General features: G+C 43.3%; 1 protein-coding gene across 6 annotated transcripts in view; it reads left to right on the forward strand.

The window, feature by feature from the left end:
- Nucleotides 1-27,558, forward strand: part of LOC133400752 (serine/threonine-protein kinase WNK2-like) — a 48,846-nt gene extending 21,288 nt beyond the window's left edge. For 2 of the 6 annotated variants that reach the window (XM_061673549.1, XM_061673553.1), the window contains exons 3-30: nucleotides 1,144-1,316; nucleotides 1,399-1,619; nucleotides 1,713-1,870; nucleotides 2,852-2,940; nucleotides 3,284-3,503; nucleotides 3,698-3,953; nucleotides 4,233-4,348; nucleotides 8,766-9,569; nucleotides 9,654-9,776; nucleotides 10,824-11,003; nucleotides 11,202-11,603; nucleotides 11,822-12,100; nucleotides 13,483-13,526; nucleotides 13,734-13,893; nucleotides 13,984-14,100; nucleotides 15,459-15,620; nucleotides 17,012-17,063; nucleotides 18,156-18,254; nucleotides 18,626-19,380; nucleotides 19,590-19,647; nucleotides 19,719-19,792; nucleotides 19,935-20,563; nucleotides 21,339-21,565; nucleotides 21,673-21,891; nucleotides 23,158-23,256; nucleotides 25,911-25,955; nucleotides 26,346-26,635; nucleotides 26,705-27,558. In XM_061673549.1, coding sequence (XP_061529533.1) covers nucleotides 1,144-1,316; nucleotides 1,399-1,619; nucleotides 1,713-1,870; nucleotides 2,852-2,940; nucleotides 3,284-3,503; nucleotides 3,698-3,953; nucleotides 4,233-4,348; nucleotides 8,766-9,569; nucleotides 9,654-9,776; nucleotides 10,824-11,003; nucleotides 11,202-11,603; nucleotides 11,822-12,100; nucleotides 13,483-13,526; nucleotides 13,734-13,893; nucleotides 13,984-14,100; nucleotides 15,459-15,620; nucleotides 17,012-17,063; nucleotides 18,156-18,254; nucleotides 18,626-19,380; nucleotides 19,590-19,647; nucleotides 19,719-19,792; nucleotides 19,935-20,563; nucleotides 21,339-21,565; nucleotides 21,673-21,891; nucleotides 23,158-23,256; nucleotides 25,911-25,955; nucleotides 26,346-26,635; nucleotides 26,705-26,905 — 6,252 coding nt within the window. In that variant the 3' untranslated portion in view covers nucleotides 26,906-27,558. Of the gene's footprint in view, nucleotides 1-1,143; nucleotides 1,317-1,398; nucleotides 1,620-1,712; nucleotides 1,871-2,851; nucleotides 2,941-3,283; nucleotides 3,504-3,697; nucleotides 3,954-4,232; nucleotides 4,349-8,765; nucleotides 9,570-9,653; nucleotides 9,777-10,823; nucleotides 11,004-11,201; nucleotides 11,604-11,821; nucleotides 12,101-13,482; nucleotides 13,527-13,733; nucleotides 13,894-13,983; nucleotides 14,101-15,458; nucleotides 15,621-17,011; nucleotides 17,064-18,155; nucleotides 18,255-18,625; nucleotides 19,381-19,589; nucleotides 19,648-19,718; nucleotides 19,793-19,934; nucleotides 20,564-21,338; nucleotides 21,566-21,672; nucleotides 21,892-23,157; nucleotides 23,362-25,910; nucleotides 25,956-26,345; nucleotides 26,636-26,704 lie in introns of those variants that run through there. The other 4 variants (XM_061673550.1, XR_009768374.1, XM_061673552.1 and 1 more) reach the window with 4 other exon arrangements.
- Nucleotides 27,559-27,982: the final 424 nt, after the last annotated feature.

Raw genomic sequence — 27,982 nt, forward strand, 5'->3', positions numbered from 1 at the left:
ACACACACACACAAGGAACGGACCCTTTGATATCTTATTTAGTGGCAGTGGCTCGGGATATAGTGCAATGTCAAAACAAGATTGGTTTGCACTTGCAAGAAAAAGTATGTGCACTGATGCTTTGGAATGACTGATGTTTGCAAAATATTGTTGTTAAAATGTGATCTGATATTTTTTGTGTGACTTATGTAAAGATCAGATTGCATTTTATGACCAATTTATACACAAATCCAGATCATTTAAATTAGCAATGTGCAAAGTGGCTGGCATCTTTGAGGAATTTTCTCAAAAACTTGCAATGAGAACTTAAAATGCCTCTAAAATCCTGTATAGCAAACACATTCAGAAAAAAAACCGTTGACTAAATTATATGACCTATTCTACTGCTCTTCACCCCAGTAATGTTCCACATGCGCTATTTACGTGGACTTTTTAGGGCAAGTAAATCATGATCATTTTCACGCATCAATTTGCTGAATCCCAAGGAATTTTTGCATTAACGAGCTTATTGATGGATATTTTTAACAGAAAATTCTCAGCCAATCGGGTGCCGAACCGTGAGTATGCAGGGGTCCAGTGCAGATAAAAAGAAAAAAGGTCCAGGAGATATGTTGAGAAATAATAAAGTTATACTGTTTTTCTCTCATTCAAAGGCGTTTTTTTGACCAGATTTTCTATCGGCGATGATTTTCTATCGAGTATATTCCCCAAAAAGGAAATTGGCACCTGCCAACGCAGTGCTACAAAGAGATTTTTAGTGGACATTTTCAGGAACTGTCTATGTCCACAAGTAGAAGTGGCCAATCCAATCAGACTCAGCATGTTGGCAGACTGTCATTTTTGGAAAATCTCACATTGCTATTTACATACTTTCTCTCTTGCAACTTAATATCCCTCACATTGTTGATAAGTTGTTTTGTGAGCTTAAGAAATCTACTGATGTGCAATTTTCTCAAGCACGTCATCAGCCTTCCTGTTAAGTTTTTCTAATTGTTGCATATTTGCAATGATCGAAATAGAGATGCATCTCTTTGTCCTAAAGACAAAGCTCTGACTTTCTCTGTCCGACTGCATCTCAACTAATAATAAGTAGTTTATATGATCTTTTGTTTTCCTTCAGTGGAATTTCTCCTTTTTCCTCAGGATCGTAAGCTGTCAAAAGTGGAACGTCAGCGCTTCAAGGAAGAGGCTGAGATGTTAAAAGGTCTTCAACATCCAAACATTGTCCGCTTTTATGACTTTTGGGAGTCTCCGCTTAAAGGAAAGAAGTGCATTGTATTGGTAACAGAGCTCATGACATCAGGGACACTAAAAACGTGAGTACTGAGGAAAACTGCTAAGTTCAAATGTCATGAGAAAGAAGCACGCACGCTAATACGCTCTCCTTCTCTTGTACAGCTATCTGAAGCGCTTTAAGGTAATGAAGCCAAAAGTGCTTAGAAGCTGGTGCAGACAGATCCTGAAAGGCCTTCACTTTCTCCACACCAGAACTCCTCCCATAATCCATAGGGACCTCAAGTGCGATAATATATTCATCACTGGCCCTACGGGCTCAGTCAAGATTGGCGATTTAGGGCTGGCGACCCTGAAGGCTGCCTCCTTTGCAAAGAGTGTCATAGGTAAACGCACTGTGTGGCCTTTATCTCCATTTGTCTATGGTGATCAACTCAGAGAAGCGCGGTGAAGACACATTGCTGCAACTTTCTCCGCAGGCACTCCAGAGTTCATGGCTCCAGAGATGTACGAGGAGCACTACGATGAAGCTGTGGATGTCTATGCCTTTGGCATGTGTATGCTAGAAATGGCCACCTCAGAATATCCCTACTCCGAATGTCAGAATGCTGCACAGATATACCGTAAAGTCACAAGTGTAAGTCCAATTTACATTCTTTCCAGTTTGTTTGAGAAACAAGATGTTAAAACAGTACATGGCAGTAATTGAATGGGATAAGATCAGCAGCCCAGTGCAGGTTTTTGTTTTTTGTGGATGGGCAAATATGTTTCATTCTAACTGAATCTTTTCAGTGTCTTTTCCCCCTAATTTACTATATGCGGAACATCAGATGACCAGCAAACAGGTTTGCGGATTTCCTGTGTATGCTGCGAGCATACCAATACTCAGCATAACTGTAGTTTGATGACATAATGAGTTGAAGCCGAACTTGCTAAAAATCTTTTTTTTTTTTTTTTTTTTTTTTATGGCTGGTGTTTTCTGACAAACGTTAGTACATGTATATCATTTGTTAATGGTAATATGATATGATATATGTGAACACGAATGAAGCCTAAACATTGAATATTGTCATCTTTGGGGTCTCTGTGGTGACATCATGTGTTAAAAAAGAGACATTGTCAACATTTAAAGTTTGTATTCGCCATTGACGTGAGTTGGAAGGAAGTGCTTCAACCTGTTTTGCCAAATGTGGAAGTAGGTTGCGCATATATCCTGTACCAGATTACATATTCGCTGTCACTGTACTTTTACTGTTTGCTCCACTGAGACCACTGTGGGATAGTAAAAGGCAATTGGTCAAAAATAAACCCAGATATTTTTACATAGATGCATAAATAGATACATAGTTTACTCTGCTCCCTACTTCATTTTGTCTGAATGTAAATTGATATGCAAAGTCCACAAAACAGCTGTTGACATGCAATTAAACATTTTTACAACAAATTTAGAATGAAGAGTAGCTAAAGGAGATAAAATTATACATGCATTTTTGGGCACGTAATCATGAATATGGCAGTTTGTTTGCGTTTTTGTTTTTATTTTGGTTTTTAAATTCCAAGATGTAGTTTGACTAATGTTGTGATTTCATGTGTTCCATTTGATGTAATTGTTGTCTAGGGAGTCAAGCCAGCCAGTTACAACAAGGTCATGGATCCTGAAATTAAAGAGATTATCGGGGAGTGCATCTGTCAAAAGAGAGAAGAGCGGTAAGCGATTGTCACATACTGTTACCATAGATCTCCAAACACTTTTCGTTTTTGCGACATTGAATACACGCCCTGTACTATATATCGTGTTGTTAATGGACAATCTGCACTGCTGGGACAGTCCCTTCAAAACGAGGCCAAGTATCGGTCTTAACAAACAAGCAGCACTTGACCGACACCGCTGCAACTGCTGTGATGTTTTTGTCGGCCTTTCGATTACTCTCGCACCTCGAACCAAGAGTAGCTATCCTGAAGGTCAACAGAAGAAACGTTTCCTTGGAAGGCATTGTGCATACAGTACACATTTGTGGCTGAGTGTGAACTTGTTTGTATATTCTAACAGATACGCCATCAAAGACCTCCTGAACCACGCCTTCTTTGCTGAGGACACAGGGGTGAGGGTGGAGCTTGCTGAGGAGGATGATGGGCAAAAGACCTCAATCGCCCTGAAACTGTGGGTGGAGGACCACAAGAAATTGAAAGGGAAATATAAGGAGAGTGGAGCCATTGAGTTCACGTTTGACCTAGAAAAGGAAGTCCCTGAGGTGGTGGCACAAGAGATGGTATGTTTGTGTGGAATATGTGACTTATTTGATTTACAGCTCTATCATGATCATCTTCCCTGAAAGGGATCATTTGAGTTTTGTTTTGTTTTTTAAATTAGATTTTGGACTGCGCCTTTTAGAGCTCAGTATTTATGCAATCTGCAACAACAACAACTAAAAAACCTCTGAGTCATGCTCTTCCTTTTTTTCAGGTGGAGTCTGGATTCTTCCATGACAGTGACGTAAAGAGTGTAGGAAAATCCATTCGGGATCGAGTGGCGCTAATCAAATGGAGAAGAGAAAGAACTGCATCGGCTACTAACCGAATGGATGGTGGACATGGGTTCCAGATGGCAACTTCTCAGGGCATGCCTTCTAGGGAAGTGCATGCAGGGCAGCCCTCTGAGGCTGACGCTGAGCAGCACAACCAACAACATACCCCGCCAGCCAGTTTCACTTCAGTGACATGTAAGCCCCTCTTACAGTATGTACTTTCTGTACATGTAAAACCTGCAGGGTTGTCAGAGAACACGGCTGATGTCATGCCAAGCTGCTCATGTATACCTTGAATCTCATATCATGGCATTATTGTGGTGGCTTTGTTTGTCTCAAGAGATAAAAGCCAGCCAAATGAATACTCATATTAACAGCAGTATAGTGAGATACAGTAGCTATTAAATGGTGTCAGGTTTTTATTGGTCACAGCCTTTGCCTTTTTTGTGATTGGGTGATTTTGTGTCTCTGTAGCAGACAGCACTTTTGACAGTGGCAAGGGCTCCACCGTGTACTCGGACTCCCACAGCAGCCAGCAGAATGTCCTCTATCAGTCCCTATTGGAGCCCATCACTATGGCAACACAGCAGGTTTGGATTTGGAGCATACACACCCAGGCTGACTCTGTTCATTCAGATGTGTCAAAATGCTTACAGGTGCTAAGCACCTTTCTTTTCATAGCCGTTAACCCTTTAACATGCTTCGTTCATTCTCGCTGTATGGTGAAAACCTGGTATTCAAATTTGTGTTTTTTTTTTTTTTTTTTTTTTTTTTTTAAACACCTAAAATTAAGGTTATTGGATCCTTTCACAGTCCTCAACAAAAGTTGTTGAGTGACATTTTGTTAAGGCGTCACTTTTCTTGACCGATGACTCTCCTGTGTTGCTTTTTCCTTGGCTATACTTATTTCAGCCATTTGTTGACAGCAATAGAGCAGAAAATTGATCTTACCAGTCCTGACTTTTCAGCATAATATGACAAAGTTGACTGAAACAATAAAAGAAGAAAAGAGCATGCGAAGTTCAAAAGTGAGCTATATTTTTGTCTTGACGGGTGATTAACCTTTCCAGCAGTCAGCATTTCTCTGCTGTCTCCCCAAAGTATTGTTTGTGTTCCGTTTACATTTTACTTGCATCGTGAATTTGCTTTTAATTCACCCCCCCACTGTATCACGGTTCATCATTTGCGCCCTGCTATTCCACAAAATATTGGTTAAATGTAAATCTGTCTGTCGCAGCAATCTGAACTTTAAAGCGATCGTATTATGTTTTTTGTTTTTCTTTACTGTAACGCCCTTGCATTTAGGGAACAAGGGCCAAAGTTGCCAACGCACTTTTCAACCATTTATTGATCGCCAGGAGAACTGTAAAACACATAACAAACATAATGAGCACATTCATACAGCTCATGCCCAGACTTTCACATGCAGACACGCCAACGTTGCATGCCACCTTACTGGGCCCCATATCTTAAAGGCACATGCATGTATTTAACACACAGACACTACAATACGTGCAGTATTTTCTTTGCCTTTTATGCTAGCAATTTGTGTTAAAATATGTTTACGATGTGTTTAAAAATTTGTTTGAATAAATGTAAATGTGTTTAAAGCAGTTTTTTTTTAATATGGTCTATATCTTGGATCTCCTTCCTGAGCCATCTCCTTATCATGGTGGAGAGGCTTCTGTGTCCCAATGATCCTCGGAGCGAAGTTGCTTGGGGCTTTTTGCCCCTGGCAACAGGTCCTAGGTGAGGGAACAGACCAAGCACGGCTCAGAACTCCCATGATGATTAAAATAAATGGGCAACATCTTTCCTCGCCCGGACTTGGGTTAGCGGGGCCCCCCTCTGGTGCCAGTCTTGGAGGTGGGGCTCGATGGCAAGCGCCTGGTCACCAGGCCTGCACCTGTGGGCCCCAACCGGGCACAGCCCAAAGAGGCAACGTTAGTCACCCTTCCCATGAGCTCACCATCTGTGGGAGAAGGCAAAGGGGTCTTGGTGGTGGCAGAAAGGTGGGGACCTTGGCAGTCCAATCCCCGGCTATAGAAGCTGGCTCTGGGAATGGGGAATGTCACTTCTCAGGCCGGGAAGGCGCCTGAGCTGGAGTGCAAAGTTAAAAAGTTCTGACTAGATATAGTCTGGCTCACCTCGATACACAGGTTGGCCAGTCCTCTTGAGCTGGCTTGGACTGGGGTTCACCCCGGTGGCTGAGAGTGTAGCCTCCTTCCGCCATCGAGTGGGGGGACGAATTCTGACTGTAATTTGTGCCTATGCACCAAATAACAGATCAGAGTACCCACCCTTTTTGAAGTCCTAGGAGGGAGTGCTGGAGAGCACTCCTGTTGGGGACACCCTCATTCTGCTGCGGGACTTCAATGCTCAAGGGGGCAATGACAGTAAGACCTGGAGGGGCGTGATCAGGAGGATCAAACTTCTTTGCTTGTCACGGATTGTCCATAATAAACTCCATGTTCAGACATAAGGGTGTCCACATGCACCAGCCCGCTGATCAACTTTGTGGTCGTGTCTTGGACGCTCGGTGAAGAGAGGGGCGGAGCTGTCTACCTATCTCCACCTGTGGGTGAGTTGGCTCCGATGATGCTGGAAGATGCCCGTCCCACCGTGGGAATGTCTGGCAGAGTCTCCTTTCAGAACTCCGAGCACGTCCCAGTGGAGGCGGAGGACATGTTCAACACCTCCATTGTTGAGGCGGCCGACAGGACCTGTGGCCGTAAGGTGGTTGCTGCCTCTCGTGGCGGCAATCTCCGAACCTGTTGGTGGAGACCAGCAGTAAGGGATACGGTCAAGCCAAAGAAGGAGTCCTATTGAGCATTTTTCTATTGAGCATTGGGATTATGGAGACAGCTGATGGGTACTGGCAGGCTAAGCGGAATCTAGCTGTAGTTGTTGCTGAGGCAACCATCCGGCATCTCAGGAAGGGGCAGCAGTGCACCGGCAACACTGTATAGTGGGGATCGGTTCGTGTAGTGATTTGGTGGGAAGAAGGGTTAGACTTCCCCAATTCCACTGACACGCTTTCCGTTGAGGAAGCACAGTCTGGGGACTCTAGGGTTGAAGTTGCTGAGTTTCCTCTGCTGGGTGTCCAGTCTCTCCCTTAAAGATAGGGTGACAATCTTGGTAATCTGGGAGGGGCTCAGAGTAGAGCCGCTACTCCTCTGCATTGAGAGGATCTAGATGAGGTGACTCTGCCATGTGAATAGGATGCCTTCTGGATGCCTCCCTGGTGACGTGTTCTGGGCATGTCTCACTGGGAGGAGCCTCTGGGGACAACCCAGAACACGCTGGAGACACTGTCTCCTGGCCGGTCTGGGAATGCCTCGGGCTCGCTCAGAAGAGTTAGACGATTTGGCTGGGAAGAGGGTAGTCTGACCTTCCCTGTTAAAGCTGCTGCCCCGTGACCCGACCCCATATAAGTGGAAGTTGATGGATGGATGGATGGATAAATAGCAGATTTTCATCGACTGTATAGCGGGTGAGTCCAGAACTTATACCCCCGCGATGAACGTGAGTTTACTGCCCTCTGTATGCATTTGATGTGCTCTTTAATGGTTGTTCTGATAATATTGAAATATATGGACAAACACATCATATCTAAAGTGTCAAAATTTGCATGCATAGTTTTCATCGATATTCAGACAGCAACTGTCATTAATTCAGTATGGCTTTGCAAAATGTTTTTTTCTTTGTGACCTGCTAATAATGATTAACATGTTTTGCCTTTTGGGTTGCTTCTCGATCAGTGCCGGCGAAGTATAAATTTTCCGACAGATCGACGTCACTCCTGTGAAACGGGTGAAGTATGGGGGCCGGTGCTGAGCCCAGAACTCTGTACTCATTTTGGAGTTGCAGCCCGCAGAGGAAGTGCTCCTGTTATTGACGCTTACCACGTAGAGCCCGTACCTCAACTCCGTTCCTTGAAACTCTCTCTGAGATCTGCCCGTCCCTACCCCTTTGTGATAGAAAAACAATGGGAACATCACTCAGAAGCTGAGGCTGCCAGCCCTTCTCGAGTTGCTCACCCGTTGTTATTTGACAGTATGGGAGACCAATTCATCGCTCCTTCATCAGAGGCTACCAGTGGGAATATGACACTGCCCGTGACAAGGGGCCGTAGACACTCTGACATCAGCGGTCTTCAAAGTTTAACACGTCATCATAGCAACCACCATCGGGGAGGGATGCGGCGCCTTGCCTCTTCTGTCTTGCCACGCTGTCTGTGCGATTGCAAACCCACACTGTCCTCAGTGGAAACAATCCCTACCACTGCTTTGGGACAGCTTAAAAGTTCGAGTGATTGTTCAGATTTTCTCCTGCTGCAGAAGTCCTTGTTATATATAATACATCAAAAAGGACCACCATGTCGTACTGCAACCGCACAGCACACCTCCATTCACTCCTCAGCTTCCCACAGCAATCCCTTTGCTACTGGAGATGGCAATCTGAAGAATCATCTCCTGACTGCCAGTTTGTGCGGAGGAAAAGAACCGGTCCATGGCTACGAGGATAGATCCTTTGCAAGAGAGCAGCACATTGACAGTGCAATGGGAGTGGTAGGTCAAAATATTAGACTAACTGATTTCTCCCTGGAAATCATATCCACCGTCTGGGTCCCGCTTCCTGCCTAAGCTCCTACAGCTGAGCATAATTTTCAACATGATAAGCCTGCTAATAATGCAGAAGAATGGTTTGTTGTTGATTCTCTAACAGGCAATATCTCCCTGCTGATTAACTTTCACCGCTTTTCTCTAGAATCGACACAGAATGATAACAGCTTTCTATTTTGCCTCAGTGTTACAGACCCATTCCTAGTGAAGTCTTGTGATGATCACCTTTTATTAATGAATTGATCCTTTTGATCGTTTTGCTTTTTTGTCCTGATTTTTAGCTTGCTTGCATTGTCTTTGTATACTCAAGTCCATAATTGTATTTAAGAAAATTCCCATTATAATCTAATTTAAGTTACCTCCCTTGTTTATGTGTCTGTAGGCCAGTTCTGTGGGTCACCAGAATCAAGCAGCAGAGCTCACATCTCACCAGTACCTCCAGCCTGGGCACAGTTACCCTACTCCCCCATACTTGTGTCAGCCCAATGCCGCAACACGAAGTCAGACTAGTTCATGCTCAGTCACCCCCCATCCTTCAGCTAGTGGTTGTTACCCACCTCCAAGTATTTCAGCAGCATCTGGGCCACAACATGTTACCCAGTGCTATCAGGCACAAGTTCACCAACCACAGCAAGCAACTTTGAACTGTGTTGCTTCGGTCCAGCAGCAGACTTACACTGCGTCAGGTTATCAGCCACAGACAACAGCTGCCACGACGACTCTACCGGCACAGCATTCAGAAAGTTCTGGCTGCTCAACTATGTCCTCAACTATGACAGCCGTAGCCAAGTGTCATTTGGGAAACGCTTCCACTGGCGCTACGCTGCTTCCAGTTGCCACCCAAACTGGTCTGAGCTCGTCAACGTCAGTACTTAATAGCCAGCAGATACCAGTTCAACAAGAGCACCAACAATGCTTGATGCCAAATGCTCCAGGCAGTGTACAGCAAACACAAAATGGGATGCAGTCTTTCATTCAGACACAACTCCAGCATGACCATGAGGCAATGCATAGTGTACACCAACCAATGACACAGCCTCTTCTCCATTCTCAAAGTCTTCAGTCTGCTGGTCAGCAGGAAGTACTCACCCCAGCTCTCCAGCAGCAAAGCCACCATCCCATGCAGATGGCGGTTCCACAATCGAGACAGGATGTATCCCAGTCTGAGGTCCAACAGGACCAGACGGTAACCACAAATCAACAGTATTGTACTGTTAGCTTACCTGATGTGAGGTTTACACATTCTACCATCAACTCCATTCCTGCTCAGAACCAGTACCTGCCTGGGCAGTCATCTACTACACCACAGACCTATGGAGGAGTTCCCCAGGTGCTGACTCAGAGCCTTTTGGTCTCCTTGCAACATCGCCAGGCTACTCAGATGACTAAAGAGGTGACTTTTCTGATCTTTTTCCATTAGTTCCATTGATGCCTAAAACGGTGACTGTCAATTCTAATCCAAATAGGCCTATATATATTCTACCTTCCTTTATATAAATCATCACCAAAATTAAATTATGACTTTACCTTAGCTCCTGTATCACCTGTCTACAAAATTAGAAAGGTGTTTTGTAGCAGTGGAACAATAAATAAATTGACACCTAATCGATTATCAAATTAACTATTTTGATCAATAATTTATCGTTTAGAGCTATTGTTTAACTTTACAAATGTTACAGTTAAATTGTCCATATGCTCATAATTTCAGCCCCTCAAAATGTTTGCCTCAGCAGTAATATTTTCACATTTCTGTAGTCCTCCATGAAAGCAGATTAATTACACTGGGTTGCAAAAAAATCTTTTGGGTAAGTTGTCTATGTTTTTACAACTGATATAGGACAATTTTGCATCACTAAATTGGAAAATCTTTTGTTCAGGTCAGGTTTTTATGACGTGTTGTTCACAGATTATTAATCAAATGTTACAAACTTTGCTTAATGAAAATTGAATATTAGAGATTGATAAAGGTATGTACATGTAAATTGAATGTTACCTCATTATTGTTCAAAATTTAGGGTGTGAACCTCTAAAACAAAAAACCTGTAGATGTAAACAAAAACGTGGCCATTGTTCAAAAGGTTGACCCGATTGAGCAAATCTAATGTGATATTTGGATTCAGCACATCAAAATTGTCCTAAATCAGCTAAAAAAAAAATCTTAGACAATAAATTTGTTGTTGACCATTATCTTTGTGTTGATTCAAAAATCTGATAAATAATAATAAAAAAAATCGACAGCTTAATTGTTTATTAAAATCGTTAGTTGCAGCCCTAAAGTTTGGACACTATGCCATTATACTCGATTGGTCCTGCTTTTTATTTGTTTAACAAATGTTAGCGGTGACCTTAGACTTGTGCACAGTACTGTATAACTGTAAGCGGTGGATGTCATTAAACCTCCTCCCACAGTCTACTTCTTGGTTTTATTCATCTTCTGTAGAGTATGTCATTGGTTGGAAAAGATGGGTTGAATCAGGGACCGCATCCTCCCCACCCAGTGTGCAGTTTGACATCCCAGACAATGTGTGTTCAGCAGCCACTAGCTGAACCAGATGTACGTCAGCAGCTGCAGCCGCTGCATAGTTCAACCTCACTACCACCACCAGCACACTCATCCAAGGTACTCTACCTATTTCATGTCGTTCCTTTCCTGTAGTGAATTCCTGGCTTTCTGATGTCCAGTATACGGACTGAATTATAATGTTAAAACCGAAAACTAAGTCATCTTGCTGTGTTTCTTCTTTAGACAATGTGATTTTCTTGCTTCCATTCTCTTTCCTTTCTCCTTGACTTTTCTTGACGGTACCCCTCTGTCCAGGTGATGGCAGCTGTTACTGACTGTGAATCCTCCTACCCTCACTCACACACTGCCCCTCACTCTTCAGCATCTTCTTCTCTCAACCATGTCTTCCTTTCTCCTGGATGCACACTCCCCATAACTCCTTCTGTCTCACCTCTTTCCCCGATTCACATTGAAAATGTGTTAGTTTCATCTATCCCAATGTCGCTCAAACCGCCCCCTTCACCTGTGCTAAGTAGAATGCCATTACAAGCATCTCCAAATGATCAGGTCGCTGTTGCTCTGCAACACAGTGCCCGAGATGACGCCGGTTACTCAGAACCTTCATTTGTATCAGCTCCAACCACACATCCCATATACACACACACGACCCTTTCTCCCAACACACAACCGCCCACAAACGGCAGCACTCTTACGCAGGTAAATATGATGGCTGTAACTAAGTGCTGAAGTTCACCGTGTAGGTGTAAACTGAAAAATATGGTGTGTGCGTGCTTCAGTTTGAATTGGATAGAAAATGCTTGTTTTCAATTTTAAGTTATTGTTTCCATTTAGCTACATTGTGATAATTTATTTTACTACATTACATGACATGGCAATATTGTACATAGTCCTGAATTATTCTTTTTCTTTTATAGCACAACCCTCAGAAGATAATGGCCAGCCACCCTGACCTTGTCCAGACAACCATTTTCACGCAGCCTGCACACTTCTCCACACCTGCACAGAATGGCTCAGACCAAGGAACGGTTGTCACCGATGACCAATCAGAAAAGAAGGAAATTCAGAACCAGATTCCGCCTCTTCATCCCTCTGAGTCTCAGAGTGCATCTTCTGGGTCTGCAAGTTCCAGTCTGACACAGCAACAATTCACTGTTTTCACAGGAGACACAAGTCTAACTGAGGCTAACACAGAGGTAAATATATGGATTTTTCTCACTATTTCTTTATGACTGACTTTTCTGGCTAACTTTACCAATATGACTCCCAGCTGACCTTTTTATATGGTCAGTCTCCTACATGCGGGTGGACTGTAAGATCCTTAAGACACAGATAACCACCTTCAGGTGGAGTCAGCAACATTTATCTGTGAAAGGCCGTTGTGGAGCAGAGCTGAAATGATGGCAGGAAGAGTTGAAATCCACAAACGGGATCTGCGATTATGTTCCATTGGCATGTGCATTAGAATACAAGGTTTGTAGAATTTCCACTGTAAAGGGTCCATGAGTGGGTCAGACAGTCATCCATTGATTCTTGTCTTTTTGGGGATGATAGTGGAGGTCTTGAAGCATGCTGGAAACTGCCAGGAGTCCAGAGGGGTGTTGAAAATTTCAGTCAACACTGGAGCGAGTTGTTCACCGTACATTTAGACAGGAACTGAATTTTGATACATGGGCTTGATTCATTAGACATCAAGGCAGAAAATTATTGGCCATTTACTTGCATCATTGTTAAAAAAAAAAAGAAAAAAAGAAAAGAAATGCTGGCTCATGTACAGTAGTTCCTGCTGTGAATTCAAATTAAGTTGATAACCTGAAGACGTTTTCACACCGCACTTGCTCAGTGTGAGAGGGCCACACGGCAGCGCGCAAGGATGACTGCGTCCCGGTGCAACGTTACCAATATTTGGAAGTGCTAGTGTAGCAGACTACAAGAAGGTACAGAGGCTTTCCCCGTTGGTAGTCTGCACCTCGGCAATATGCATTTGTCGTCGTCGTTGCAAAAGAAAGCCCTGACTGTACTTATTTTATGAAGGAGGAGGTGAGCAGCAGCAAAAAAAAATTAAAAATAAAATAAAAGGAAATAGATGCATGCCTTAATAATTTCATGGCAGGATCTCAGAATTTAAGCTCGTTTGTGAGCTACAGGTCCACAAAGAGCTCTTCGAAGTGTATTTCAGGCTGAGCAGGGAGCAGTTTGAAAGCCTCCTGCAGAGACATCTCGGTATATCATTTTGCTATTGCCCCAAAACTCGAGATGGTTTATTATGATTTCCTCCATTTTCCCCTTGCCGATTACAGTAGAAGTCCACCAAAATAGCACTCAGAAATTACCCTCAGCTATTGGAGGCACTTCCTGACATCACCGCAATGCTGCTCTCTAAGAGAGAAAAAATTGTGTCAAACACCCTCTTGCCTTGCGGAGACACAACATGGCATTCCTTGGTACTGTCCCCTCAGCACATACACAATGAATGGGTTAGTCGACGGCGCGTTGCCAAGTGCAGTGTGAAAAGACCTTTAGTCATCATTCTGTGGGAGTTTATCTCTGCCTTTTGTGGATTGTCTCTTGTCCGTAGGATCAGGCTGCAGAAAAACACACTGATGGACAAAGCTATGACAGGTACCAACCAGTATTCTTCTTCTGCCTTATTTGCTGGTCACAAGCCAGTGAATATAAATTTTCTTTTCATACCAGCACAATTGAAGATATATTGCCGTTTTCGTCAATTAAAAACGACATTGAGATGTTTGCCAGTCGTTGAGTATTGATGAATAAAATAATACTCAACTATTACTGTACTTCGCTTTGTTTTCTCCTTCACACTAGTATCAACTCTGATGCCACATCAGGGAAAGAGATGAGTGATGGCTATGAGGGGACACATGGAGGTAAAGGCCAGGGTAAAATCGGCAAACACCACCGCAGGTCAACACGCACTCGTTCTCGCCAGGAGAAGATTAGCAAGCCAAAACTCAGTATGCTAAACGTGCGTTGCCCAAAAATCTTGGAATAGCGTCGGGTCTTGTTAACAGTATAAGCAGTGTGTTATCGTAAAGGTGGCTCCCTCTGATTGCAGGTATGTAACACAGGGGATAAAATGGTGGAGTGCCAACTGGAAACACACAATCACAAAATGGTCACATTTAAATTTGACCTGGATGGAGATGCGCCGGAAGAGATTACCACGTACATGGTATGTAGGAACACGCTGGCACATATAGTAAATTAGGGATGGGCATCGTCCTGTACATCAATCCACCAAGTATATGAGCAAATTCAAATACTGCGCAACCAGTGTACCATCACAACAGTGCCACTAGTGATTGTATTGCTGTAAATTTGAAGGTCTGATGTCAAATCTGTTTGTCAACTGAACCGGATGAGATGTTTCACCCCACACAACACAAATACCACATTGCAAATATTAGTGTTCTCAACAACCACCTACAAATGAAACATTCATTACAGGGATTAAAGAGGATGTGCGCATGACAATGCAAAGATGGAAAATGGTCTCGTTATCGTAAATCCAACAATTAATATTTTATCCCACTGGTTGTAAAGCACTAAATAATCCCAGGATGAAAAGTAACATTAAGAGGCGGTCTAGCTCCCTTTATGGCCCCAGAGGAGGGGTGACCCCTTTGTTGAGCACACTCGTGCGACCAACTTGCCAAAGACTGGCTCAACCAGGAAGCCCCACCTCTCACCATGAGGTGGCGAGGACACATCAGACCCTTCCACGCCGCCGGGCACCCTGCCAGCGCCCCGAGCTACCCTTGCGGCTGCCTGGGCAGCTCAAGGGCAAGCTCCGTTGGGAAGGAAGCTGACGGCGCACGTCTGCTCCGAGCGTCTCGTGAACAGCGACACACCCGGGCTCAGGCCGCCCTGCCTTGGAACTCTTTTTCCTGCTCTTCTTTTTTCCTTCCTCCTTTTCCGGCAAATCCACCTGTTCCCCTCACCCTAACCCGGGCCAAACATTCGGGAGATCGACCAGCCTGCCTAAATTGTGTTCCACGCACGTAAATCCAATTTACGGTCTACTAAAATACAGATTAGTACCTATTTGGGTTTAAATGAGCAAGAACAGGAACACCCAGCTCTATGCATTGTCATCCCATGCTCATTTCCAGCCTCACATCACAAGTCAGTCTCCTTTGCCAATGTTCGTCTGTCCTTTGTTTTGCTTTCCCCTGTAGATTCCCCCGTTAGATCACATTCATTTTCTATAAAAAGTCACGACCTGTATCATTTGTGTGTGTTTGGATTCGAGAACTCTCGTTTGATTCCTGTAACAACCTTCAGATTACGAGAAATAGAGGTTTTTCGTCACTTTGTCCTGACGTTTTATCCATCTAAAAAGAGACGTGGTGCCCCTTTTCGAGATAAAATTATTAGATTTTAACGCTGAAACTTAAAATCACGCTAAACTGGAAGTAGCGCAGGCGTCTCTTCTGGCTTATTCTTTTCTCCAAACCAATATACGCTACAATAGTGATATTTTTTTGAAAACATGTTTTTTTTTTTACCTTTTACTACCCACCCCCTTAGGTGGAGAATGATTTTATCCTACACTTAGAGAAAGAAGCGTTCATTGAACAGCTCAAGGACATCGTAGACAAGGCTGAGGACTTGTTGAGTGAAGACACAGCGGCAGAGAGGAATTCTGACCAGGCAAGCAGTCCCATGAGTGAAGGAGCTGGCACGGTGGAGGTGAGACGGGAACTCTCACCATATAACTGATGATTATCTTTTGCTTAGGCCAGATACGCAGACAAATATTTTTTAACCTCTTTACACGTGGCAATAAAAAAAATGGCGCTTGTTTTCATATGGTTCCATATTACTACAAGGGGACGTTGATGTCCTCATCAGAATCACTCAGTCATGAAAATGTAGCAGAATAATGAAACTCTCGGGTCTTTTTGTAAGCGCCCAAACATTTGCTCACATACCAATATATTACAATGAAATAAGTCTCTTCAAATGGTTTTCCTTTATTTAGCACCAATTGTTTTCGAATGGATGTACGCTACATAATTTGGGCATGTCCCACACACTGCTCTGCTAACTACAGTGTGTAATAAGTGGTTAGATGATACTCAATCAAAAATTGTTGATATGGTTTTGTCCACAACAAGTTGTTTGATGAACTCAATCATTTTGGTAGTGCATATTCTGTTTTCATGATCATATTGAACACTTTGCATGTGTCCCTGAAATTGCAGTCCACTCTGTCATTATGGGGTAAGTGGCAACCTGAAACCCTCTGATAATTTTAGTGACTTTACGACCAGAATTTTGTATTTCTTCAGTAGCAGCTGAAATAGTGGATCGTTTCAGAACAAATGCATGCTCTTATGTTTTTTAATTTTCATCATTTTATGTTTGTAGTTGGATGTTGTCAAGCTTAACAGGTCCACCCTGTAATAGTGAAATATCAACTGGTATAACCTGTCAGAAATATATTTGTGAAACTGTCCACGGTCAGTTTACTAATTGTATCATTTTGCTACGTGAAGGTACACCATGTGCTCATCAAATGCTAACAATAGCCCAAAATATGTTTGCATGTACATTGTCTACTTGCACTGAATTTATTTTAAATAAAGCTGCTTGAATGGCCCAGCCAATCACCTGACTTGAATCCAATCGGAAATCTGTGGAAAGAACTGAAACTCAAGGTCCATAAAAGAAGCCCACGGAACCCTCAAGATTTGAATACTGCTTGTGTGGAGGAATGGGGCAAAATCACACTAGAGCAATGCATGCGACTAGTTTCTCCATACAGGAAGCGTCTTGAACCGGCCATTGCAAACAAAGGCTTTTGTACAAAGTATTAAATAAATACCAGTTTGCGTGTTCAATACTTTTTCCATGTGTCATTTCACTTTATTACACAGAACTTAATTTCAGAGCTTATTTGTTCTACTTTCTTTGGATGTATGGATTACTTGGGTTCTTTCCAACATCTGGTGAAATTCTCATTTCAATAGCATCTTTGGAAATATATTTAGTGAGAAAAATGATGACGTGTCAAATACTTATTTCAGCCGCTGTGTAAAGTTTATAAACTGTTTCTAGTAACCCTTTCTCCTTTTCAGGGAATGAAGTCTTATGTCCCCAGCACCCCGCAGCTAGTCTACCAACAAAATGGTGAGACAGTTACCATTTGCTCTGGAAGAATTTAGACTCAGGTTTTTAGTTTTACATGAACTCTCAAATAATAGCACACCCATTTAGTTGCACTCTCATGAGCCTTTATGGGTACGATGTACACATATAATACTATGTGTAGCATTGGAACTAAGATTTTGAGATTACAGTTTTTTAAGAAACAGTGGTGAGTGAATCCGAGTTGCTCTGCCTGATTTATAATTGACATTGATATAAAGAGCCTTAAAATAGTTTACACAGCCCTGAGATCGTCATGCTTATGGGCCTTAGATAAGGTTGAGGGAATTATGAACGTTTCCAAATATCAGTCAGTGTTAGTACATACTCTAGCCTTCAGACTTTTGTACACGCACATCTCACAAGCACATAGGAATGGTTGAAGAGGAAAAAAATTGACCGTTTTAAAATGGCTAGCAATGAGTCCTGATCTCAGTTCACTTGAAAATCTTTTGGGTGAAGCTGAAATCTGCCATTGAGGAAATGAACCCTGCAAATGTTCAAGAGCTTGAACAAATTGCGAAGGAAGAGTGGGAGATAAAGCCACCTGAGAAGTAGAAAAAGCTTATAGATTGATGCAAGAAACGTTTGGAGGCTGTCATCGCTGCCAAAGGTTGTGCAACCAAATATTAAGGAGGGCAGCCAATATTGCTGCACATGCTGTTTTCTAGTGTCTTTCTTTGAAATTTCAATATCTAAGTTGAAAAAAAGCAATGCTCTTTGTTAAATTACTTTGGACCACCAATTAAAAGATCCTGATGATAGAAGTTTGGTACATTTCCATTTATTTCTGAAGATATACAGATTATGCAAAAGATTAAGGGGTGCCAATAATGGTGAGCATGAATGTAAGAGGGTGTACAGTCTTGTGCAACCACATTATCTCAGTTGTGTATTTTCCCTTCTCTCTCGAAAATATTTGAAAATGTAATTGTGCAGGCCATAGGTCACATTAATGGCAGAACAAGTTTTGAAATGATAGCTTGCTCTCATCTCAAAAATCACAAAAATGGTATTTGAGCAGGGGTGTGTAGACTTCTTATATGCACTGTTCTTCCATTCTTTCTTTGGCAGTCCTTCACACTGGCAAGCGCTGGTTCATCATCTGTCCAGTGGCTGAGATTCCTGTCCAAGACCAAGACAACACTCCATCTCACAGCTCGACAGACAGGGGTATGTGTAACACACTGCTGCTGAGTAATAATCATTATTCCTTCAGATCTACCCATTAAACCGTTTCCGTTCATTAAATCTTTGACTTTGTATCATCTGTAGAAAAAAAGTTCATCATTTGTGCTGTATTGCTGCTCTGAGAGGACAGAGGCAGCGCATTTGTATGGTTCTTCTGGGGTGAGGGTAGTTACATAAGAGGGAGCCTCTGCAGTGGTGCACGGCAGCAATGAAGGCGTGATTTATACTGTAGCCGACAGAGCTTGATGTGACGACATGAAACGATGTAATAGTGACCAACACAAGGACTCAGTCCCACTTTTTTGTGTCATCAGCTCAGCCCTTGATTAACTCTTCCTTTTTACATTTTTCAGAATGCCAAAAGTCTGCCTCACTGTCAGCAAAAGCCATCAGCAATACACCTGCAGTATCCACCGCTCTCTCGTCTTTGCCTTCACAAGGCCCCTTGTCCGTGTCGGTGCACCGTAAAGATCAGAACGCCGGCGCAGCCCGTGTTCAGCAGCCAGAGTCCAATGTCATTCAAGAAACAAACAATGCCATGGGTGTTGGCCAGAAGGACACCCTTGCTGTTGAAGAAGCTTGCATCCCCGCTGTCTCGATAGTAAGCGACATCCCGTGCTGCGCTTTTGTGCCACCGGCCTCCACGGATGTCAATACCATTGAGAAGGTGGAGGTTGCTGCTTTGGCCACACAAACTAGTTATTCCCATCAAAAGGCCAGTCCAACCGCAGAGCTCCCCCTACAGCGGGCCGCTCATCAGTCGGTGGTCCTCCAGCAACCCTATCCCACACCTATACCGCCGCCGTCGGTCACCTCGCAACCTCAGAGTCCGGCGCATCAGACCTCTGTTCCATTAGGGCACCCGCAAGTGACGAGCGGGGGTCCGGGGGAGTCGGACGGTGAGGGGCCACGCCGGGTGGAGTTCGCTGATCGCACCATCAAGACTTTGGATGAGAAGCTGAGGAATCTGTTGTACCAGGAGCACGCTCATTCCCAGCCCTCCGGTGCCACAGCCGACCCTCATACCTCAGAAGCAATCGGCTCAACGTCCGTCTCAGATGGCCACAGCAGCGAGGGGCCACTGCCCAAAAAACAGGGGGAGCCATTGGTAAACACAAACATTGTGTGTCTGTGTGTGCTCATGTGCACGTTACGTGTGTGATTGTGATGGTGATTCACTAAATGACTGCAGTATTGACGACGACTATTGTGACCTATTGAGAAGAGAACATAATTTATTCGGAAGAGCCTCTGCTCGTGACTTAATTTAGGGCATGCGTGCTGCATATTGTACATTCTCATCTCTTTTCCTCTTAGCCTCAGATTCCCGAAAGCCCAGATTGTGCGGGTGCACTAAGTGACTGTGTTTTGGCAGGTAGGTAATATTTATATGATTAATGCATTTTCTGTCTTTTACAATGACAAGTTTCTTTCTGGGTTCTTTAGCTGGTGATGGGAATTTGAAAAGGGGAGCTGTGAGCGTCAGTACTGATTCACACACCTCAGAAAGCAGTTTTCAAGTAAGAATGAATTCATCTTTTCATGAGTCGGGTCACTTAAATGCTATTTAGTCATGCCACATTTGTCCTTTGCTGTTTGATTAAACATATTAGTTGAAGATGCTCACTGACAAATGTATAATTAAAACTGTCTTCCTTTCAGATAAGACCCACGGCACCAAATGTCATTTGTCATGTGGAAGAAAGCAATAGCAGCCGCGGCACTCACTCAGCTTTTTCTCGAGAGTCACAAAGCCGAGGTCACGGGCCAGATAGAAATGACAAGGGCCGCATTACTGCTGGCAGACCCACAGCCGATCCTGAAAGTACGGGTGCATCCAGACCCCGTTGTAGTAACCGATTCTCGGCCCCACCAAACTTCTATCAAGCTACCCCCGTGTCCAGCCCCGATGTCACACCGCACCATTTGCCCCGGGCCATAACCATCAGCGCTCCGACACATCACCACTACCGCCACTCGTCACACCTCCAGTCTGACTCTGCGGATGAGGACAGCAGCAGCAGCAAAGCTCTTCCAGTGGCCCACCATGACGCCCCGTACGAGCACAGCGGAAGCGACCTCGTGAAGAGGGCAGTGGCCTTCCTAAAGCGCTCCGGGCGGAGTAAAAGCGAGCCGAGCTCTGATGCGCCAAGCCGACAGCCGTTGGAAATGAACGGTCACGCTCCTTCACCTTCAACGGGACACGTGCCGTCTTCTTACATCAGTAGTGACAATGATTCCGAATTTGAGGATGCAGACATGAAGAAAGAACTCCAGAAGCTGAGAGAAAAGTAAAGTAACTGACACACGAACACTCACAAAATACATCAGTGTGTCTGTTTAATAGTTTAACAGCTCCTGCTTGTGTCAGAGATTAGATATCTTTTTTATATATAACTACAGTGCTCTTAAATGGTACCTACTTTAGATGGAGATTTTGTTTATTTTCTATTTTAGAACAAAACATTCTTAGCAAAAACACATTGGAAAAACATTCCAAGACCAGCAAACTTGGGATCCTGTTGGGACACATTGCATAAAAATCTTGTCAGGACCCTCACATTTCCCCCCAAAATATTCAAGTTCCTAGCTGTGGTCTTGTAGAAGCAATCTTCTGCAGTGCCACCTGTGTCGCCGTCACGTTACACTTCCACAAGGCCCCAGCGTTCAAGGTAGGGACGGAGTGAAATTTGTCTTTTCCACTGATACAAATAGCTATCTTGACTTCCCCCATTAAAAAGAATTAAGAGCTAGCAATTACATTTTTCTTCCTTCTCGTATTTGGCCCCACAAATAGACATTGGGACAGAGAAAACTACATCAAAGAGGTTTGAAAAATTCTGAAGAGAAAAGACATGTTTTAGTCTGCAAAATTCGACAAAACATGGAAAACATTTTCATGCAAAGCACAGAATGGACACAAAGGATTGCTCAATATGCTTGTTAATGCAAGACATTGTCTGATTACAACATGACAAGAACTGCATGTGAAATTAAACTGATGGAGATTTTGAGAAATACTGTGGTCAATTAATATCAAACTGTTTTTCCAATATCTTTGGGTAGGCACATGAAGGAGATATCTGAACTGCAGGCATTCCAGAGGAGTGAAATTGAGCGTCTGTACCAAGAGGTGGGGAAATCTCTGCCCCCCAACGTGGGCCTGCTTCATGCTGCCCCTCCCAGTGGCCGTCGACGTAGGGCCAGTAAACACAAAGTGAAGGCTGGAAAATTGCTCAATCCGATGGTGCAGCAGCTCAAAAGCAATCTCACCACCACATTGGAGAAAAAAGGTGTGTGGCTTTTGCAGTTGTCATACAGGGCTCCATGTGATGATTCATGCAGGTGGCACTGACAACATCGTAATGTCATTTTACCTTTTTCCTCTCATTGCACCAAGGTGAAAGTTCTGGCAGTTCATCTGGATCCCCCGCTAAAAGTTCAGTTCTGTCGGACTGCTCTGCCCACTTCAGTGGCAGCTCCAACTCCAACAATCAGCGTAGCACAACCGCGGAGCAGGTCCACACCCAGCAGCCCTGTTCCTTGAAAGGCTCCTTCTCCTCCGACAACATCTCTGCTGGCCAACACGCTGATGGGATGACAAACTTGACAGGCCAAGGTACACATGGGAGAACACACACGTTCTACAGAAGAATATACAGCCTGGATCAGTCTGCACCATACTGAGCAATATTTAAGAGCTGTAGTGTTGTCTTTGCCAGGACCACACTTAAAGCATCTTGATTGAAACAAATTCAGACATATTTTGAATAACAAATGAATATATTTCTAGACACTAAATATTGCAAAATGTCAGCCAACAGGTTCAGTTCAAAAGGCTGGTTTGGTGTTTTTTTTCCCCATGCACTGCCACAACTTGTATGTGTTTTGATTTTCAAAGGAGGCTGATAACTGTACACTCTTTAAATAGTTCCCAATTTAGTGTGTATGATGCAATGTCAGTTGAGCTTGTCAAGATTGCCAGATTGATGCATACATTTATGTAAATTTCAAATGATTTATAGATCAAGATTTTTTTTTTTTTAATAAACTGTACATATAGTGTATAGATCCATTAAGATTGCTCATGATTTGCAACATGCTAATAATAAATGTGAATATTTTCCAAATGCACTTATTATTTGGACCAAAACAATGGGAAAATATTTGAAGAATCGTTATTTATAGCTTATTAGGCCACAAATATACTGGTCTGGCCCACTTGAGATCAAATTGAGGTGCATGTGGCCTGCGAAGTGCAGAAGTAAAATGAGTTTAGCATTAGCAGGTGCCTTTTCAAATGGGCATGAATTTGAGGGTAAACTTACATATTTTGCAAGTGACCGTGCTACCGATCTCAGTTTTAGTCAAATATTGCCACACGTTCGAGGCACCACTGCTAGTTTGCTGTGCCGACCGAACGCCCGTTGATTTCAGCGAGCCGTCCGTGTTGTTCGTGCCAAAACACGTGGTTGGCGACTCATCAACTTCAAGCTGTAATGGTCATTGCGCAGTAGTAAAGTCGGCGCATTAACAAGTCGTAAAACCCCCAGTAGTCCATCATAGAATTGAATAAGTCAGGTTATGTCTCGCTCCAATCTTTTTTTACCCTGGGCGGTGTATGCTCCCATCAGACGGAAATGAAATGAACAATTATTAGCAAACCAAACGTGCTGTTGTATCTTGTAGACAGTCACAAGTGCTTATGTCACGTTAACCAGTTGTGGTTGTTGTTATTGTTCCCATTCATCACGACTGTTGACTTGTTGGCGTCATTTGCAAGTGCTTTTGTGATTGTTGGGGTTTCTCATCAGTATCTTTGTGCCCTTTTTCAAAGTGTCTCTCTTGTTTCTTCTCTTCTTCCCTCTTATATTCATTTTTACAGGCTGGACGGTTTACCACCAAACGTCAGAGAGAGTCACCTTTAAATCTAGTAGCAAACCACGCACTAGATTCCTCAGTGGACCTGTGTCTCTGTCCATCTGTTTGTATTTGTTCCTTTCTATTTTTCCCACTCTTTGATTCCCACAATCTTTATTCAACCTGCCACACTGCCGGTCATCGCTCATTTAACAGAATAATGACTTTGGTAGGCCACCTTCATTGCAGTCATCTGACATTTATCAACCATCCCCAAACCCTGTTACGGCCAGTTTATGTTGGTCTTTCCGCCACTGGAGTAAAGCCAGAAAATGGTGTTTACATTTTTTTTTCTTCCCCAAAATGATTTTGAAAAGATCACGAGCGATCGCTCCCAGAATGTAAAGCCGGTGCCGCTAGAAAACGATTCTTTTTTTCATTTTCACGTGGTCATATCTGGTAGGCTACATTTATGTGACCGTTTTTTGTGCATTCTTGTGTTAATTGACAAAAGTTGGAAATAAATTACAAGAATGTGTGACATCTAAATCTTAAATCGAGATGATGATTATATTATTGGGATCCTCTTGCTATTAACATGCCGCATCAGTCTGTTAGGAGGACAACAAGCACACCTCATAAACTCTTAATTTTGCTTTTGATATTACAAAATGGAGATGGATGTGCATATTAAAGGAAAACTTGCAGGTCCCACATAAGTTACATGTGAATGCAGAGAAATAATGTTGCTGAGACAAAAAGCCAAAGAAAGACAGCCATCAATTGAGGGCAAGTTTTCATATTGTTACACCCAAAGAATATAATTCTAAATCAGTGCTGAGATTGTCCAACAATTCTTTTTGTCTGTCCGTCATGTCACTATTGATCTTCTTTGGTAACAAAATGTTTTGGATTGAGAAAAGGTAATAGGTAATTTGCTGCAAATTCTTGGCCTGCCTGGGTTTGAATCTGTTGCTGATAATTAGGAAGTGCTGTAGTGTTAGTGTGAATGTATTGTCACAGTCTTTACTAATTTGCTCGTATGTAGATTTTGGTGGTTATCCAAGGTCATCAGTCATGTCTCAGTCTATACATAACAGGCCATGAGCATGTTGCTGTAAACAGCATAAAGACTGAAATGAAAACGTTTCTGGGATGCCAGCAACATTGGGATTTATTTATTTAGCTCATCCCTTTTCCAATCATTCACTTTTCACAGAACCACCTTCATATTCATAAGCATACTTTGACAAGTATAATGTCAACCCCCACACATATGCAGTGCTTTTGGCTTGGGGGAAGGAAAAGAACAAAAACAGCAAGCCCACAATCGCATTGAGGCCATCTCTCCAAACATGGATGGGGCTTTGGTTCAGTCTTTAAGAAGTCAGATTGTGTGTTTACGTGCATGCGTGAGTCAACTTGATTGTCAGAACCTTTAGCCCCTCTTTATTAGTTATGGACTGCCATTCACTCTTCATTTAAATGATACACAATTCAAAAAGAAAGTTAGGGATGTTCGGCTTTGGTTTGACATTTCAGGATGTACCTAAAATGCACAATAGCTTCTGTGGGAGAACTTTGACCTTCTCCAATTTTTTGTCCCACTGTTGAATGTTTTCAGTGCTTTTTGCACAACTTGCTGAACGGCAAAATTCACAACAAGTGTTTGATCCATGAACATTTCCAAATCCGTCCACTTGCATGCCTTTCTGTGACTCTTCCAGTCTGTCTGTTGCAACCTGCTGAGTGAGTGTCACTCTTAAGCTCAGTGGCCACTTCTTGGTGAAACCTGATACTGGTGATCCATTTTTAGGTGTCGTCTTGGTCTCATGATGAGCAGGACCGTTTAAATAACAATTTGAACTGAACCAGGAAAGGAATTGGTTGAATCATGGGCCAAACACCTGCTGTGAATTCTACTGTTCAATTCCTTGCTAGAGAACAAAGGGTTGCACAAAAAGTACTGAATCATTGAGCAGTTGGACATGTGCATGCAAAAGGTCAAATTAAGTTGACCTATAAAGGTTATAGTGCATTTTAGATTCATCCTGTAATTTTACCCAAAAGCAGAATATTTTCCGGAACTTTTTGTGAGTAGTGTACATTTCCCAGTTGAAGGCACTTTGCCGATATCAGTCCTCATGTGAAGTCTAACACAAAGCTCAGGCCTCCCTTTTGTTGTGCGAGAAGAGAGCGAGCCCTCTCTGCCCCTCATGTTTGGTGGAGAAGATGTGCATGACGTAGACGGCGGCGCCGAGCAGGGCGCAGCGGGACACTTGCTGCGCCAAACCAAGGGCTGTATCGTCACTATTGCTTTATTCTTTCCCCCCCCCACTTGGTTTAACTGCATGTTTTTGACCTTGAGTTCAAAGTGGTATTAATGTGCTCCTTGGGTTGGGTTAGTGGAGCAGGCGTCCCATCCTCACACTGACAAAAAGCTTGTTTGGAATCCAGGCACACCAAGGCTCCAGTCTTCCTTTCTGAGAGAACTCACACTCAGTCATATTATTTCTTCTGAGCACAAAGTGTCCAACACTTTCTTCTTAGGTTATTACTTTTTGTATTGACAGTGAACACATTACAAGGACAAAAAAAAAAGAGCTTTGGCAAACCCACACAAAAAGCTAAAAAAAAAAAAAGAAAGCTGAGGCCTTCCTTGCAGTCTTCCTCCCTGATGTTAAGCTCTTCGCTTATCCTCCTTTTGATAGCTGAATGTGCACATTCCTCTTGTCTTCAGCCTAACTATTTGTCTTGTGCTGTTTTACCTCTTTATAGGGTCCACTCTGAAACGACTATGTCTAGGCAAAGAGCGCAGTAGTAGTAACTATCTCATTTATTTTCTTACAGTCCTCCCCAAATCTTTTCATCTTTCTCGTGTGTTACCTTGTGCATGTCTTTCTTTTATTTTTCAGCACTTGAAAATGTGATTGTATTGGTGCTCTTCACTGTTCATTTGACACTTGTTTTGCATGAGAGCGTTCCAAATTGTTTACTTTTGCCATTGCTTGCATATCAGACATTGTAAACCTCTGTACTTACTTGTGACGGTGCTATTCTATTCGTTTGGCTGCTATGTTGTCAAATGCGTTACTGTAAATTGGCAACATTCTGTCATTCTGGATGAGTATACTGTGCCATACATCACCCAGATGATTGATTTTCAGGATTTTGTAGCGGGCATTTTTATCAGACCTTTCTGGGTTTTTACAGGGTCTTCTTTGCGCACCGCCGCAGCTCAGACGCAGCCGTCCCCCGCCTCGGCCGCACCCTCGCCGCCGTCCCCTCGGCCGATCGGTGGGCTCGCCCGGGTCCAGACCAACAACAGCAACAATAAGAAAAGCATGTTTACCGAGGACCTGCACAAGTTGGTGGACGACTGGGCAAAGGAGACTGTGGCGGCGGTCCACCACCCGCCCCCCACCTTGAACCAGATCAAACAGCAGAGGCGCTTCCAGGACCTGGAAGGCAAAGTGGAGTCCCCAGGAGCAGCCACACACAAGGTACTTTGGAATCCAGGTGTGTCATTTAACAAGATGAAATGAGATGAAGGTTGAACTCTTCAATTCCAGATGAAATGCCACTCTGTCCCCAGCGGGTTGCTTCTGTCCCTCCCGCTGGCTGCTGGGGGAACGCATCCTAATACGACAAGCAGCCAAGGTCCTGACTCTCCTCTACGTGTTCTCGCCTGGGTACCTTTCCCCCGCAGGCCCCTACTGCGCTGGGATGACTCCCGCTCCTCTCTATTCGCAGCAGGGGCCTGGCTTGCTTAGCCCCGTTGGATCAGTGAGCCCCTTTTCAACCGCGGACAAACCTGGAATCCAAGACTACAAGCCCGAGAACGGCCTCTGCCCCAACTCCGCCAGGACTAACTAACCCTGAGGCTCCGGTGTGTACGGATTGTCCACTAGAAACGATTTGGCTCGGATTCACCACAACCGCGTCTGAGGTTAAGCGGAACGGCGATCGATATTCTTGACACAAAACCCATTTGCGCGTGTGAGCATGTCACATGTTGTTTAGGACGACTTCATGCTTATTGATAAATGTGTGCTCATTCAGCTTCATCTCTGCACTTTTTATTTTATTTGGGCACATGGGTACACTTTAAACACTACATTGGAATTCAAATATCAGTGGCTTAAGTTTCAGAAACAATTCAGTAATAACGTTGATGGAATGCAGTGCCTTGAACCTTCAACCTTTTCTTTGTGAAACAGCTTGACTGCATACAAATCATTTATTTGATTTAAGGAGTCGCTTGATTGAAGTCTTTTATGCAGCGGACATCTTTATTTAATTTTTTTTTTTGCTTATGAATGCCATTGTAGCACTGCACTATTAACACAGCAAATACTCGTGTTCAAATAATAAAATAAATAAAAACATTTTTTTTTTAATTTTTTTTTTTTTTTTATAACTTTCTTCCAGTGACAGTATGCCACAGTGATGAAATGCACTGTTGTCTTGAAAAGAAACAAATAGTTCATGATGAGGGAAGGAAGTAGTTTAACGCCAGCAGATGAAAGCCCCTCTTTCAGGTCAAATGGTTCCGTTGGACTTGGTTCCGTTTTTACATACAACATACAGTATGCACGATACACAGCAGCACAAGATTTGGCCGTATTGTAATATTGTGGCTAGAGAGTGAGAAATGACAAAGTCCAGAGCCATAAATGATGCACGGATGTGAAAGTAGCAGTGAATTTGTGAAGGCTCGAGGCTTTCAAGTGCAATTGAATCCTACCGCAAAGCTTTGATTGTGGCATTGCCACAAGCCTTATCTGATGTGATGTGTGTCAACAAGACAACAACAACAAGTCAACAAAAAGTGTATAAACATGACATAA

This window comes from Phycodurus eques, chromosome 1 (genome assembly GCF_024500275.1).
Source record: "Phycodurus eques isolate BA_2022a chromosome 1, UOR_Pequ_1.1, whole genome shotgun sequence".
In the NCBI taxonomy this organism is placed as follows: domain Eukaryota; kingdom Metazoa; phylum Chordata; class Actinopteri; order Syngnathiformes; family Syngnathidae; genus Phycodurus; species Phycodurus eques.